We start from the raw sequence: 17,426 nt of genomic DNA, 5'->3' as shown, positions 1-17,426 counted from the left end.
CCCGATTATATGGTTCATTTTAAACGACGATAATAAGGATACCTACATCGAAGCGAGCAAGGGTGTTGTCCTTGTTTTCCTTCTAATAGAAAAGCTGGGGGAAGCGCCTAAGTAAACTTTTTAAGTAATTCTTGAAAAAAAAAACAAATTCTTTCAAAATCAAATGAGCGCTGGATGTTAATCTACACAGATTTCTCTCATGAAAACTGTCTATTTGGGTGAGTAAAGAACTTCAGTTTATTTACAGTAAGCTTAGATTTTCAGTATTTTGTCTAAGGCTGAGTTTTCAGTGAAGTTTCTCACTAAGTTTCGCACTAAGGCTGGGTGCAGCAGCATTAGCATTAGCTGCTAACTGCAGCGCTTGCTGGATGTACTGTAAATGCTGAACAATATCCCTAAACTGAGGAACCCTGAGTGTTCTGGAAAAGCCAGGGTGCTATCAGCTAGCGGTTTGTCCCACGTATCTTCTTTAAACATGATGAACATGCAGACTACAGTCCGATATACTCACCTCTAAATGGCAAAAGAGCTAGAGCTGTGGCTAGCGGCTAATGCTAATGCTCCAGCCTTAGTGCTGGAGAAACTTCACTGAAAACTCATTCTTATAACTCTGTACTTCAGCAGAATGTCTTTACTGCTCCTTAATACCTGACTGTTAGAATTCATACATAAGGAGCACCGGATTATAAGGCACACTGTCGATTTTTGGGAAAATGAAAGGATTTTAAGTGCGCTTATAGTCCGAAAAATACAGTACATGCACTGTGGTTCCTACAGCACACAGAACAGTACCTGGTTCTGATCAGGGTCGGGTAGGTCTTCACCAAATAGTCCGAGATGTTCCTGCCAGTCAGATCTATCAGAACATCTCCAGTAGACTGGATTCTCTAAATAACACACACACACACACACACAAACACACACAAACACATTAGATATAAACATTTTACAATGGCATAAAAAAGTCTGGGCATCCCAGGTCAAATGGTTTGTTACTGATTTAAACAGTTTAGTGGATATAATTTAAACAGATCTTCTCTAAAATACCTAAAAACAAAATAAATATGAAATATATTAAGGTATCATTTTATTTCATTAGGTAAAAGGGGTATTTTGGTCCGATTTAATAGTTTTACCAAAGTAACACAACTTAATTACCATTTCAACTGTGCACTGTGCACCATGCAGCTTGAATGAGGGTGTTTTAATGTGTCTTTGCTATCGTAATGACAGGAAAAGTACACCTTGCGAAGCTCAAAATGCGCAAACGTTGTGTACTAATTCTCTTAATTAATCACATAAATAAACCAAACATAGTGTCACTTGCTCATCATTCCCTTTAAAAACCAGGTGAGCTCTGACTTTGGTGGATTGCTATTTTAACGGTGCAGCTACCTGGCACTAACCTTCCCTTCCTCCTCTATGCCACTATTTTTACATATTTTATATATTTTATTGATTATGTACCTCATTATTTGTAAGTCCGCTAAATGCTATATAATGTAATGTAATGTAATGTTATGTAATGTAATGTAATATAATGTAACGTAATATAATGTAATATAATATAATATAATATAATGCAATATAATATAATGTAATATAATATAATGTAATGTAACATAATGTAATGCTATATAATGTAATGTAATATAATGTAACGTAATGTTTTGTAATGTAACGTAATGTAATGTAATGTAACGTAATGTTTTTTAATGAAATATAATGTAATGTAATGTAATGTAACGTAATGTAATATAATGTAACGTAATGTTTTGTAATGTAATGTAATGTAACGTAATGTAATGTAACGTAATGTAACGTAATGTAATATAATGTAACGTAATGTTTTGTAATGTAATGTAATGTAACGTAATGTAATGTAACGTAATGTAATGTAACGTAATGTAATGTAATGTAACGTAATGTAATGTAACGTAATGTAATGTAACGTAATGTAATGTAACGTAATGTAACGTAATGTAATGTAACGTAATGTAATATAATGTAACGTAATGTTTTGTAATGTAATGTAATGTAACATAATGTAACGTAATGTAATGTAACGTAATGTAATGTAACGTAATGTAACGTAATGTAATGTAATGTAACGTAATGTAATATAATGTAACGTAATGTTTTGTAATGTAATGTAATGTAACGTAATGTAACGTAATATAATGTAATGTAACGTAATGTTTTGTAATGTAATATAATATAATATAATGTAATATAATGTAATGTAATGTAACGTAACGTAAGGTAATATAATGTAATGTAATATAATGTAACGTAATGTAATGTAACGTAATGTAATGTAATGTAATGTAACGTAATATAATGTAATGTAATGTAACGTAATATAATGTAATGTAATGTAATGTAACGTAATGTAATGTAATGTAATGTAATATAATGTAATGTAATGCTATATAATGTAATGTAATATAATGTAATGTAATATAATGTAACGTAATGTTTTGTAATGTAACGTAATGTAATGCTATATAATGTAATGTAATGGAATATAATGTAATGTAATATTCTTTATATTTCTACAGAACAGACCTGTGGAAGGGGCAGCCCCCCCGCTCCCTCAGGGCAGACGGGCAGCATGGTGAGTTTGGTGGGGGTGCTGCACTGACAGTCTGGAGACGGCCGGAGCTCCGTCCACTGTGATTTATTCAGCACGTCGACCAGCGCTGGGTTTACTAGAGGTTTCTCCCACTCTGTGGTGATGTTGTTGCACGGGTATTCCCTGTGAAGCACGGAGGACACTAACTCAGGTGATGGTTGACACCTACACATACAATATACACTATACACAAAATATTCCATATACAGCTCTGGAAAACATAAGAGTTCACTTCAGTTTCTGAATCAGTTTCTCTGATTTTGCTATTTATAGGTTTATATTTGAGTAAAATCATTTTTATAATATTGTCATTTAGAGCATTTATCTGCAGAAAATGAGAAAAAGATGCAGAGCTTTCAGACCTCAAATAATGCAAAGAAAACAAGTTCATATTCATAAAGTTCAGAAATCAATATTTGGTGGAATAACCCTGATTTTCAATTACAGTTTTCATGCATCTTGGCATCATGTTCTCCTCCACCAGTCTTACACACTGCTTTTGGATAACTTTATGCTGCTTTACTCCTGGTGCAAAAATTCAAGCGGCCTCTTATTTTTTCCAGAGCTGTATAATAAAATATGTGTTGAAATGTGAGGAGTGTACTCTCAAATTATGTGAAATTGGCATTTTGATTTACCATGTGAATCTTTTTATATAGTGTCAGAATTGTTATAATAAGTAGAGCAGTACAAATGGTTAAGACTTTTCTTTCCCTTTTCTTGTTTAATTGCTGTTTTGGAGATTTTGCTGCACCCTGGTTTTTAATCACAGTTTGTTTCATGCATCTTGGCATCATGTTCTCCTCCACCAGTCTTACACACTGCTTTTGGATAACTTTATGCCTTTACTCTTAGTGCAAAAATTTAAAGTACAGTGAAAAGCAGAGTAGGGAAAGTAGAGTAGTTGCTTACCTATGTTTATTTCTTTGCTTTTATATACATTGGGAATGTACTTAGAGTATGTTTTCTTTTTATTTTTGTAGGTTCTTTAAACCCCTCTATAGACATTAGGCATTATAGGCATTAGGCTTGGTGCCAACAGGTTTTTAATCACAACGTTTATTCAACTGCTCCAGAGTTCCAGAGTTTCATCATCAGTGATTCTCTCCAGGGACTAGATAAACTGTGTTTGTGCATTTGCACATCTGTGTCAGCATGCACGCACTTACTCTAGAGGCTCATCCACCATGCAGCGTGTCCCAAATCCAGGTCTGTTTAAAAGCACATCAGCGAAATACTTCATACCCTCCATTTCTGACTGCTCATTACTGCAACAGAAAAGAACAGAAAATTACTGTCTCAGAATCGCACGCACTGATTGGATGACCAGCTGCTGTAATCTGTGTACTGCGGGCTCACCTGAAGAAGGTGAACTGTCGGCCGTATATCCAGGGGCTCAGAGTCAGGCTGGGATACTCTCCAAACGGAGGAACGATGAGGGTGAACATCAGAGACACCAGAACAAAACTGGCAGGAAGCACAATCTGAGGAAGAGGGAAATTAATATTAAGGCTAGAGTTAAACCCTTTTTAAAGAAAAGTGTATTTAAGTATATTTTTTTAAAAGCATACTTAACATGGAAAAATACATTATTTTTTAAGTTAAAATATGTAACTAAATACATGCTTTTTTATATCATTTTTAATACACTTAAAGTATTAAATAGTAAATGTACTACTCTGTGTATTGATGCACACAAAAACACTACACTAAAGTGCACTTTATGCATTTTATGGAAATACTGAGAAAGTATATTTAATGTGTATTTTCAAAAAGTTTATTACATTGAATATGCGCTTTTAGTATTCTTTAACTAATATGAACATACAGTACTTTTAATGCTCCTAAGTATACATTTCCTTTTCACAAGGGCACTGCAAGTGAAAGTGACCCAAATCTGATTTTCTCACCAAATTTGATGTTTATTGTAGGCTGTTCACACTATCTTTTAATATGATTTATATCTGACATTTGCCTGAACAGTTCACGCTCCTAAACTGAATCTCATATGCTAAAGAGCAGCGCTTCACAGGAAGTTTCGGTTTCATCTTTTCCAGCATCACATGAGCTATCAAGGAGCTTCAGTGTCTGCAGATGGGCTTTATATAATTTGGCCATGCCCATTTTTTTTAAATCATTTTATTTCTAATTCTGTTCTATTTTTCTCCAAATTTAGCTAGGCCGATTTTGGCCATTGCATCTCATACTGAAGAAAGTAGATGAGATGTTGTGAGCTAGTCTGATTTACTATTAATCCATGATTTAGCATTTTGGAGATGCTTTAATGAGCACAGTGATGGAAAAACACCAATTTGTATATCATATATATTTATTTCTACTGTTTTACTTAATTTATTCATTTACATTTTCACAGGTGAATAAAAAAAACATCAAAATGTGACTGTAAAGGTGTGTAATGCAAACGTAAAGAAAATATCAAACTCAATGGGCCTCTGCTGAGGTGCGCAAAAGTGCTGTGCTGCTCTGTTAAAATAGCAATCTGCCAAAGTCGGAGCTCCCTTGACTCTTAAAGGAAATGATGAGCAAGTGACATGCTGACTGGTTTATTATTTCATGGTACACCTAAAACACACCCAATTAATAATTAAGAGAATAAGTTTATGGCTTTTGTGCTTTTCGAGACACGCAAGGTGTACTTTTCCTGTCGTTACGATAGCAAAGTCACACTGACACGCCTTAAATCAAGCTATGCGGTTGACATTTCATCTATAGATCGCTATATTAGGGCTCTATGTGCCATATATAACAAAAATATTGTATTAAATACCTGGAAGTTTTAAAATACCTGTAATTAGAGGGATGTTTTAATAAAAAAAGAAACAAAAGAATCACATAAAGGCTGTGATCTTACCTGAGCGAAGAAATCCTTGCCAGAACGAGTTGTGTGGTGAAATCGCTTAATCAGCAGAGCCAGGAACTGTTTCACCACCAGAGACACACCTTTCACCTGCCGGGATCCCTGTCCCTCTCCACTGGAGGACCCTCCGGCCGTGGGCTGACCATTAGCACAGGCCTTCTTATCTAATAGTGAAAACACAGCACAGAAAACTCATATGTGGTTCTAATGTTAGATTAAAGGCAGAAACTGATTCTAAATTGTTAAAAAAGTTAATGCAGAGAAAATTAAATAAAAAGTTTGGTTATGAAAGCATCATACTCTACACTCTCTTTACCAGTTAACATGATTTAACGTTAATGTCAGTTTACTAGGAGTGTAACAGTACATTATATTATTATATTTTTCAATTAAAACCTCAAAATTATGGCTCTAATACACTAAACATGGAATCTATAGCATTGATGGGCAGTACCGTGCTGTACCATTGACTGCCAGCAGGGGGGGCTGGGAGACATGGGAAAAAAATTATGGAGTTGGATCTCAAAACTACAACTCCCAGAATCCCCGGCGGTGATTAGTGCCAACCAGCCACACCTGTGGAGCACTCTATATAAACCGCAGTCAAACAACACTTCACTTTTGCACCTTTTCACAGAGGGGTGAGAAAGGAAAGGAATACAATGAAAGATAGAAAAGAAGATAAAATGCAACTAGAAAGAAGAGAGAGAGAGAAGAGTAAATTCAACTAGAGAGAGAAAAGAGACACAAAAAAGATAAAATGCAACTAGAAAAAGAAAAGAGAAAGAAAAAAAGATGAAGTGCATCTCGAAAGAGAAAAGAGACACAAAAAAGATAAAATGCAACTAGGAGAGAGAGAGAGAGAGAGAGAGAGAGAGAGAGAGAGAAGAGTAAATCCAACTAGAGAGAGAAAAGAGACACAAAGAAGATAAAATGCAAATAGAAAAAGAAAAGAGAAAAGAAGATAAAATGCAACTAGAAAGAGGAAAGAGAGAGAAAAAAAGATAAAATATAAGAGAAAAAAGATAAAATATACCTAGAGAGAGGGAAAAAAGCGAGAGGAAAGAAGATAAAATAATAAAAGAAGAGCTTTAGTATAACTTCATTCTTAATTTGTTTGAATAGTTTTCAGTTTTGTCATATTTTAGGTTTGATTTATTGGGAGCTGAAAGCTGCTTTTTGTTTGTTGAAGCCAAGACATTTCCTTTGTTCTGTTTCCCGCCTTTTTTTCTACACCTCTTCTGAGGCACTAGTTTTCCCACCCATTCTCCAGAATCACTGCACAACCACACTTTTCATACCATCACTATTAGACACTACTTAACAGAAGAGACAAATGAACTGACAAACTGACTGAAAGTATATTCATACAGTAATAGTAAAGTATAGTACAGTAGTATAGTAAATAATTGGATTTATTAATGTTAGGGGTGCAATGGACAGTGATTCACTGCAATGGAAAAACATTGAGCCTGTGCCTATGGGAACATACGATTTCATGCTCTGTTTATAAGATGTTATGCAGTTGCTATGCTTGAGCACCAGATGTTGCAATTTCATTAGTGCAGGCTGGAGAACCAGTGGGCGTAAGCAAAGGGTGGAGGATATGTCGGTCATTTTCGACTGAAGCCTCATGTGGGGAGTTTTATTTCTCCAGGCTTTGACTCTGGAGGGCCAGAACAAATGCCAGAGCCCTCACAAGCTGAAAATAATGACAAATTTCCAATATAATGAAATGAAAAGTAAGATATTTGATGTTAGAAGTAGAGTAAAAAGTCACCAAAACAAAAAATACTTCAGTAAAGATACACAAAAAAACATTTAAATATAGTAATGAATTATATTTCCTCTTAGACAATGATAATTTTCATTTTAGATTGAATTGTTCTTTGTTTACACACTTAAGGAAGAAAAAGTAAATTATTTTTTGTTTAGAATTGAGAATCGATTGAAATTATGAGCAGATGCCACTCATCAAAGTCATATATACATACAAATGTATACTCCATTATAAACATATTAAATTGGAGCCATCAGATACCAAAATCGTACAAAACAAACATGGTTCTTAAGTTATTAGATATTAATATTATTATTATGTCTAAAATGCATTGTTTCAAGAATTCATTGTTTTATGTTGAATAGAATAATGCACTTTGTTCAAATGTAAATTGTTACACTCCCAACATTTTTAAGATCATTTAATCTGAGCAAAATCTGCAGACAATCTACTGAAGCAGGATTAAGCTCTTCTCCAGGTTGAGAGGAAGCTTTGCAGGTAATCTCTGCTGAGTGTGATGGAGAAGTGTAAAGCTGCCTACTGCAAAAAGCATCATGGAACATACACTGCCTGACCAAAAAAACCTTTATCTGTGATTGCAACATGCATTTACTGTGGCATGTATTTCGATAAGCTTCTGCAACGTCACACGATTTATTTCAATCCAGTGTTGCTGGATTAATTGATAAATTTTTCACCGAGATCTTGCAGCAGCATTGATGATGGTAGAGTCTGACCACTGCGCAAAGCAGCTCTTCTCCATCCAGCACATCCCAAAGATTCTCAATGAGGTTAAGATCTGGACTCTGTGGTGAACTCTCTCTCAATCCATGTGTGAAATGATGAATAGTGATCTCATGCTCCCTGAACTCTGAACTCTTTCACAATTCCAGACCCATGAATCCTGATATTATCATCTTGGAATATGGCCGTGTTCATCAGGGAATAAATATAAAATCCATTTATGGAATAATCTGGTCAATATTCAGTATACTGTATTTTTTGCACTATAAGGCACATTGGATTATAAGGCGCACTATTAATAAACGTCTATTTTTTAATCTATTTTCAAACAAAAGACCCCAGATTATAAGGCGCATTTTATGCAACACTAGTAACTAGTAGTAGGAACAGGAGTGTTGGCAAGTTTTTCTTCTAACTCAGCAGCTTTAGCTGTAAAGCTAAGCTAAGTTAAAACTGTTTATTTGCTTCTGTATTATCTACATTTATTTACATTAAACTTATACTTTAGATTTCCACTAAGCTGCAGCATTAGCATTAGCATTAGCGGCTAATGCCGGCCGACAGCGCTACACTGAGGAATCCTTTGTTTGATTGTTGCAGTAAGCCAGGGTGATATTAGCTAGCGATTGGTCCTACATAGCTTGTTTTAACACGGTAAACAGGCAGAATACATATATAGATATATTCTCCTCTGAATAGTAAAAGAGCTAGCGCTTAGTGAGGTTAGCGGCTAATGCTAATGCTGCTCCGGCAGTGCTAGCCAGGGTTAGCAGCAGACTACAGGCCAATAATACTCACCTCTGAAGGGCCACAAAGATAGCGCTTATTGAGGTTAGCGGTTAATGCTAATGCTGCTCCAGCAATGCTAGCCAGATTTAGCAGCAGACTACAGGCCAATAATACTCACCTCTGAAGGGCCAAAAAGCTAGCGCTTTAGCAGCTAATTATTAGCTAAAGCTAATAAGAACTAAACTGAAACTCCTGTATAACTCTGTATTTATTTTAAGTGTGGATTATAGTGCGAAAAATACAGTATTTAGATAGTCAGCTGACCTCATTCTTTCAGCACATACTGTTGCTGAACCTAAACCTGTAGACTAACTGCAGCATCAACCAACACATAATTTATATTGTTTATTTTTAGACAGACAGTGTATCGCACCATTGAGCGAGTCATGTTTACAGCAGGAAGCATACTGTAGCTGCAGTAGCATAATGCTATCAGAACCTTCTATCTCATCACCTTCTGGTTCCTCAGTGTTCACGGTCACTGTGGTGTCCCGAAAGACACTGGAGCGAGATGTCTCCTGCAACGCTCTCAAATCTAAGAGGTTCAACAGGTTCCAAACACAAGACGAAACACATCAACACACACAAACACAATACAGGGGCATATAAAAATATATACAGCTCTGAAAAAAAACAAGAGACCAAAAATGAATATAATCAAGAGGAAGATGGATGATCATAAGCCATCAAACCTTCAAACTGAACTGCTTGAATTTTTGCATCAGGAGTAAAGCAGCATAAATTATCCAAAAGCAGTGTGTAAGACTGGTGGAGGAGAACATGATGCCAAGATGCATGAATTAAAACTGTAATTAAAAAACAACCAGGATTATTCCACCAAATATTGATTTCTGAACTCTTAAAACTTTATAAATATGAACTTGTTTTCTTTGCATTTCTCATTTTCTGTAAATAAATGCTCTAAATGACTAATATTTTTATTTGGAATTTGGGAGAAATGTTGTCTGTAGTTTATAGAATAAAACAACAATGTTCATGTTACTCAAACATAAACCTATAAATAGATATAAATAAAAATCTGAGAAATTGATTTAGAAACTGAAGTGCTCTCTTAATTTTTTTTTTTCAGAGTTATAGATCACAGCACAGAAACGAGAGACACAGATCTGAGGGGGATTATGGAGAGGTAGAGGTAGAGTCAGTGTGAGGAGAGAAAGTAAAGGATTCCTCACCAGCTGCTGATTTCCCAAGAGATGTTTCACCATCAGCTGTGACTTTCAGAAAGATCTGCCAAAGCAGTAAAAGCAGCATTTTAAAAAACAAAAAAGTTGTCAATGGTAAAACAGTATGGTAACTCTCCAAATAAAAATGGATCCCACAGACACTCATACAGGAGCATCTCAAAAAATGTGAATATCATTGAAAAGTGACTTTATTTCAGTAATTCAGTAAAGAAAATGTGAAACTTATATATTATATAGATGTATTACACACAGAGTGATCTATTTTAAACGTTTATTTCTTTTATTTTTATTTATATATTCTTACAGCCAATAAAAACCCAAAAATCAGTGTCTCAGAAAATAAGAATATTATACAAGAAGTTGGTACTGTTGGCAGAGTGGGCAGTGTGCCAAGTCCTGCTGGAAAATTAAATCCACATCTCTGTCAAGGCTGTCAACAGCTGTATCCTATACAGTTATTCAGACTGTACAGTGTCAGTACTGCACTGTTAAGCTGTCTAGTGTCTGCTGTAGTGTTTATTGTAGTGTTTTACTTCTAGTTCTATGTTTTTCATAATTTGTTAATGTGTGCATTTTGTCATCCACACTGTTTCTTCCATGATGCACCGTGTTGGTCTTGGAGGAATGTAATTTTGTTCCACTGTCTGCTTGTACTCAGATGGAATGACAATAAAAAACACTTTACATAAGGTGTAGACATGAATGTTATGGAAATATATGGATTTGGGGCAGAAAAAAACAGAAACCAATAGACCAGGGGTGTCCAAACTTTTTTTGTTGGGGGCCAGAAGGAGAAATATATTTGAAGTCACGGGCCACAGATTCTGTAATAAAACAAATAATGAAATATACCACTTTAAATAATACTTTTTCCTGATTACTTTCATTTACACACCATTTTACTTGACTAACTATCTTTATCTTTGACAGTGTTGTGTAAACTAAGATTTTTCAAATTGATGTTTCATTTCATGATGTCTGTTAATATTAAACTCCTTAATTACGGCAACTTTTAGACTCTTTGGCCCGTTTTTTCTGCGCTAGAAATGCGCACTCTCTCCGCTTTTAGACTCTTTGCCCCGTTTTTCTGCGCTAGAAATGCGCACTCTCTCGGCTTTTAGACTCTTTGGCCCGTTTTTCTGCGCTAGAAATGCGCACTCTCTCCGCTTTTAGACTCTTTGGCCCGTTTTTCTGTGCTAGAAATGCGCACCCTCTCGCTTTTAGACTCTTTTGCCCCGTTTTTCTGCGCTAGAAATGTGCACTCTCTCCACTTTTAGACTCTTTGGCCCGTTTTTCTGCGCTAGAAATGCGCACCCTCTCGCTTATAGACTCTTTTGCCCCGTTTTTCTGCGCTAGAAATGCGCACTCTCTCCGCTTTTAGACTCTTTGCCCCGTTTTTCTGCGCTAGAAATGCGCACTCTCTCCGCTTTTAGACTCTTTGCCCCGTTTTTCTGCGCTAGAAATGCGCACTCTCTCCGCTTTTAGACTCTTTGCCCCGTTTTTCTGCGCTAGAAATGCGCACTCTCTCCGCTTTTAGACTCTTTGCCCCGTTTTTCTGCGCTAGAAATGCGCACTCTCTCCGCTTTTAGACTCTTTGCCCCGTTTTTCTGCGCTAGAAATGCGCACTCTCTCCGCTTTTAGACTCTTTGCCCCGTTTTTCTGCGCTAGAAATGCGCACTCTCTCCGCTTTTAGACTCTTTTGCCCCGTTTTTCTGCGCTAGAAATGCGCACTCTCTCCGCTTTTAGACTCTTTGGCCCGTTTTTCTGCGCTAGAAATGCGCACTCTCTCCGCTTTTAGACTCTTTGGCCCGTTTCTGACACCTAGCGTTCAAACTTTGAATCTCACATTATAAAAACCTGCTTAACAGCGGGCCAACTTTCATTCTATTTCTAAAATACCTCGCGGGCCGCTCCAAAAAAGGAAACGGGCCGCAAATGGCCGTAGTTTGGACACCCCTGCAATAGAGATAATGCCAGAGACACCCTTAATAAGGAAGCCAGACACTGACTACAATCTAAGTGGAGTTTGTAGTAAAGCTCAGCTTGGTGGCTGTTTACAGATATAACTAAAATAAAAAAATAGCAGTTTGGTGCGCTTATTGACCTCTTCATAAAGAACAGGTATAACCTGGTTTTATTTAACTCTGCCCAACAGGAAGTCGGCAATTTTGGAAGGAAGTCGCAAAATAAAAAATAAAACGTTTCGCACTGGGTTTTGGAGAGTTAGGGTGATTTTAAAACTCATAAACCTTCACAGGCCTATTTGGCTCAGGCCTTACTTTGATCTCAAATTGGAGTTTCATACTTTCGTGTTTCATCAGCTCTCTAGCGCCACCTACTTTATATGCCCGTGTGGAAAGTGTGCAGCCTCTTGAAATTTGTCAAATTTAATAAGGCCTCAAATTGATTTAGAAACATTGGCCTTCTCAAAAATTCTCCAATATTCTCGATTTTTGGTAGAACTACAGATAATATGATCCCGCACATATTGCCAATTGGCATGTATTAGTTCCGCCCAACAGGAAGTCGGCCATAATGGAATTTGCGAAATTTTGTGCTAGCGCAGTAGCCATTACAAGCTAATGAATCATGTATTTGTGATGTATTAAATCAAAAGCTACAAACTATTCATGAGATTTCTATCAGTTATCATTGATTTAAGATAAAGACGGCTGCAGAGTGAACTGACTTGTCTATTTGGAAGTTCTTTGGACGTACTGACCTCCTCCAGTGAGGTGTCTGATACTCCGAAGCTGCTGAGGCCGATATCCGCCAGGGTTTCCTCCAGTTCCCTGAACAGACTGGCGTAAGCTCGGTGTTTAAAGCCCCGGCTGGGCAACAGAAAGGTCAGCTCCTGCCCCACAGCCTCCACCAGCCTGGCCTCGGGCACATGGTGGTGCACCAGGTTTGTGATGGTCTCCACATCCCCTAAACAAGTAGTGGAAATATAAAGTATTGGCACAGCATTTTTCCATCAAACTGTATGTGATTTTTGAAACACTTTTGTGAAAAAGTGATTTTTTTTTCATGTATTTTTCCTGTTAAAATGTTCAAATAAACCATGTAACTCTGATTGATTAACCTAAGTCACATAAAATACCTGCTTTACTCCTCTACTGCCTCAGTCTACATGCTCCTTTTACTATAGATGCTGTTTCTGTATCTCTCAGCTTGTCCAGAAAGTCATGTGTACAGTGTGTTTGTTAGTCATGGCTAAAAAGGCAACTGTAGGTGGAGCCCAGGAGCAAGAAATTCTAATTCTTGCATAATACAGCTTTAAAGGGGCACTAATCATTCTATTTTTTGCTGACTCCACCCTAATTTGAGAGGGGCACTGGGTGATGTATGGGTTTAGGAGTGGGGCAGGAGGCAAAGCTGAAAAAGATGGAAAAGCCTAATGTACAAAACACACAACTAACACTGGCAATCAGTAATAGGGCTGCACGATGTTGGGGTGGGTAAATAACTGACATCTGAATAACCAGACTCTGAATAACCAGAGTCATATAAAATACTTGCTTTATTACTCTACTGTCTCTACAGGCTCCTTCTGTTATATATGCCGTTTCTGTATCACTCAGCTTGTCCAGAAAGGCATGTGTAAAGTGTGTTTGTTAGTCTCCCAGGAGCCCAGAAGTAAGAAATTCAAATTCTTGCATAATGCAGCTATAAAGGGGCATTAAACAGGGAGGGTTAGTTTGGGAGGGGCACTGTGTGATGTATGGGTTTAGAGGCAGAGCAGAAGCACAGAGCGCTGATTGGGCTGAGCAGTGTGCTTCTAATAATGGTGAGGTATTATTGATGGATTGATTGATTGAACTGCCTATTGAGATGTGTTTTGTTTATGTAAAATGACAGGTGTTGTAATACTCCATTCTCTGATCTTATAGGTTAACAGATTGTATCGGCAGCTGCGTGACTGCTGTCATGTTTCTATACAAGTCTCACCGTCCATCTGTCGACCGGTGGATTTGGTCTGGCCGCACGTGCTCTCTTTATACTCTGTGCAGATGGAGCATTTACAGGAACAATCATCCTTACAATCACACTGGCCCTGTAAACACACACACACACACACACAGAAATGCGGTGAAATTATTAATTATAGACTTTACCCAAACCTCCCTACCATACTAACCAGACTGTACAAGATATTTAGAAAGGTAAGCCTGTTAAGTGATTCCCTGAAATTTGCTCAGGTGTTTCTATTTAGCCCTACTTTAGTTCACTGGATTAGAGGTCTCTGAAAAAAGACAGGATTTTGTCTTTTACCAACTTACACACATACAACTTTCTAAAACGTTGTGTGGTAGGCCCCTGGGGTTAGGGGCGTGACCACTGTGACCCGGAAGGAGGAAGCTCACAGAAATACACAGACACGGGGAGTAAATGAACTCAAAACATACCTTTATTTTCTTTTAACGCCCTCCACCACACCCAAAAACAAACTTAAAAGAACATAACTCGGCCCAATGGGGCTCTAGAGTCTGTATAAATCACTTAGTGGTCGTTTAAAGGTCCGTGCGGCCTCAGCTCACTCCTCCCAAGTCCGAGTCTCTCTCGAGTGTGAGCTGAGGCAGAGTTTTTATGCCTGTCCCAGCTGGCGGCTTAATCAGTCCTGAATGCACACCGGCTGGGACAGACATGGCTGTGAGTTCCGGCGTGGGGCGGACCCACGGTTCCCCCGCCTCCTCACGCCACAGTTGTATGAGACATTGTACTCATACAGTTGTTTAACTCACTTTGCTAAAAAATTGCAAAAGTATATTTGGAAATAATTGTTTTAAAGTATATTGAATTACATTAAACTAAAAGTGTACTCTGGAACTGTGTTCTCTGGAATGATAAAGCTCCATAAAGTACTGTAGAGATCTGGGGTGATTATTATCTGATATCCTGACTCTTATTTCTGAAAGAAAAGCCAGAGTTGTACCTCCTTCCTGGTGGGCGGCGTGTCGTCCTTCATGCGACGGACCAGCGTGAGGTAGAACCCAGCTCCCAGCATGCTCTTCAGGAACAGCGGGGAGCCGCAGCAGTGCAGCCGGCCCTGAGAGATTATAGCCACTCGATCACTCAGCAGATCAGCCTCGTCCATGTGGTGCGTGGAGAGGATCACCGTTCTACCTGGAAACCCACAAACATGCAGACACACCTTCTCATTCTGTGTTTTTCTGTATATAGTTGTAGATTAATCTTAAAGACATGAAAAAGATTACTATTGTTCAGCACCTCCAGGAACTCCTTCCTTCAAGACACTAAAAAACTGTTCCAGTTGACTCTAATACTCTCCAATCCATCACAGACCATCAGTAAATTTTACATTTCACCCTTCCCTCTGATACTGACAACTTTTATGGAGATGCAGATTTCATTTTCCAGCAGGATTTGGCACACTGCCCACACTGCCAAAAGCACCAATTGGTCTTATATAATATTCAAATTTTTGGAGACACTGATTTTTGGGGTTTTATTGGCTGTAAGCCAAAATGAAAGACAACAATAAAATAAATAAATGTTTAAAATAGATCACTCTGTGTTTATTACATCTATATATTATATGAGATTCACATTTTTAAACTGAATTACTAAAATAAAGTAACTTTTTAAATGATGTTCACTTTTCTGCATGTGTTCCTGTATAGCTTTAGTATTAAATTTACAATAAAAAAACAACATACAAAGAAAGAAAACACACTGAATGAGAGGAGGAGTGCCCAAACTTTTGACTGGTACTGTATATTAATTAATTAAATTACACATATACATTATGTGTTTAATATAACAGGCCAAACACAGCTGTCTGGCACAAAAAAATTATAGTGCATGTTTTTACTGTCAGGCAAAAACCTCTTTATATATATATATATATATATATATATATATATATATATATATATATATTTTTTTTTTTTTTTATTCAACATCTTTTTAAAGCATCTCTGTTTGTCCATTCATCACATAATTTCACCTGATTCATATTATATATTATATAGGTGAATGTAAAAAGTTGCGTTTTTGTCCATTCATTTTATTTATTTATTTATTATTATCACGGAAAGCCTGTTCTTCAATTAAAAACCTATCACTGTCTATATTTGCTATTATCCGACATTAGGAATGTTAAATACTGGATTGCGGGCAGGTTTTATAAGGACAGAGTGGTACTAACTCCTGATTGACCACCAGAGGTCTCTGTGGCACAATGATTTAAATATTTAGAAATATATATATTTTCTTCTGAATATGTTGATTTACTTCGATTCTCTCTCTTTTTAGTGCAGATAATATTTGATGGTTGATAGATTTACTTGATTGACTAAAAAATCTTATTTTATTCACTTGGCAACTTTATATAGTTAGTGAAACATATGTTTAACATTTTTTAAATGATGCAGAATGGGAATATATAACAGCAAAATAAGATTAAAACCAATCCATGTAATAATGGTTATATCCAGGTCATACTAAATGACATTAAATATGGATTAACATCCATAGTGTTGTAACGCTCCACACCACATGATTGACATTTGTTGAGTCTTAAAGCAAAACTGTTTTAACTGGTGTGTGTGTGTGTGTGTGTGTGTGTGTGTGTGTAGGTGTGTGTGTTTTCACCTGGGCGGTACTTCAGCAGAAGATCCCAGATGGAACGTCTGGAGTACGGGTCCACTCCTGATGTCGGCTCATCCAGGAAAACCACTTTAGCTCCTCCCACAAACGCCATAGCAACAGACAACTTCCTCTGCAGCCCCCCTGTTTAATATAAGAGACACATGAACAGAGATTACAGAAACCCCCAACATATCATACTTTAACCTGTCTCAAAATCTGTACTAAAGGTCTAAAGGTCAGAAAACACATGAGCTCCACTGACTGATTAAAACCCTGACAACAGTCAGTCATCAGTCATCCATTCCTATAGGTGCACACAGACGCACTGCAGAGCACAAACTCAACTTTTAATTCAACAATAAACAGGTTAAAAATAAAATAACATTACTGTTCCCTTAAATGAGCTGCTGGTGTATCTTCACAGTGTGAATGAACAGCTCAGTATCTGTCTCTGCTGAGACGCACAAAAAGCATCACACTGTTAAGATACGAACGCGCCAAAGTCAGAGCTCACCTGCTTCTTAAAGGGAATGACAACTGACACACTGATTGATTTATTTCACCACTATGTTATGCCCAAAATGAACCACACAAATGATTAATTAAAAGCATTAGTTCATGCCTTTTGCGAATTTCGAGCTGTGCAAAGCGTATATTTTTTTTGCATTCTCACAATACCAAAGACACACAAACATGCCCTAAATCCAGCTGTACAGTGTGCAATAGATCGCTAAAATAGGGCTCAAAATGTGGGAAAAGTTCTATCAGAATAAAAAAGAAAAT

General features: G+C 37.1%; 1 protein-coding gene across 2 annotated transcripts in view; it reads right to left on the bottom strand.

The window, feature by feature from the left end:
- Nucleotides 1-17,426, bottom strand: part of abca4a (ATP-binding cassette, sub-family A (ABC1), member 4a) — a 133,672-nt gene that overhangs the window by 44,545 nt on the left and 71,701 nt on the right. The window contains exons 23-33 of one of the 2 annotated variants that reach the window (XM_022666636.2): nucleotides 16,647-16,784; nucleotides 14,965-15,155; nucleotides 13,980-14,085; nucleotides 12,754-12,959; nucleotides 10,020-10,074; nucleotides 9,281-9,361; nucleotides 5,508-5,677; nucleotides 3,995-4,119; nucleotides 3,805-3,903; nucleotides 2,569-2,758; nucleotides 793-887 (exon numbers count right to left, since the gene is read on the bottom strand). In XM_022666636.2, the coding sequence (XP_022522357.2) occupies nucleotides 793-887; nucleotides 2,569-2,758; nucleotides 3,805-3,903; nucleotides 3,995-4,119; nucleotides 5,508-5,677; nucleotides 9,281-9,361; nucleotides 10,020-10,074; nucleotides 12,754-12,959; nucleotides 13,980-14,085; nucleotides 14,965-15,155; nucleotides 16,647-16,784 (1,456 nt within the window). The remainder of the gene's footprint in view (nucleotides 1-792; nucleotides 888-2,568; nucleotides 2,759-3,804; nucleotides 3,904-3,994; nucleotides 4,120-5,507; nucleotides 5,678-9,280; nucleotides 9,362-10,019; nucleotides 10,075-12,753; nucleotides 12,960-13,979; nucleotides 14,086-14,964; nucleotides 15,156-16,646; nucleotides 16,785-17,426) is intronic. The other variant, XM_022666637.2, reaches the window with a different exon arrangement.

The sequence above is a fragment of the Astyanax mexicanus genome, chromosome 6 (assembly GCF_023375975.1).
Source record: "Astyanax mexicanus isolate ESR-SI-001 chromosome 6, AstMex3_surface, whole genome shotgun sequence".
Classification (NCBI taxonomy): Eukaryota; Metazoa; Chordata; class Actinopteri; order Characiformes; family Acestrorhamphidae; genus Astyanax; species Astyanax mexicanus.
This window is presented reverse-complemented; position numbering and strand designations above follow the sequence as displayed.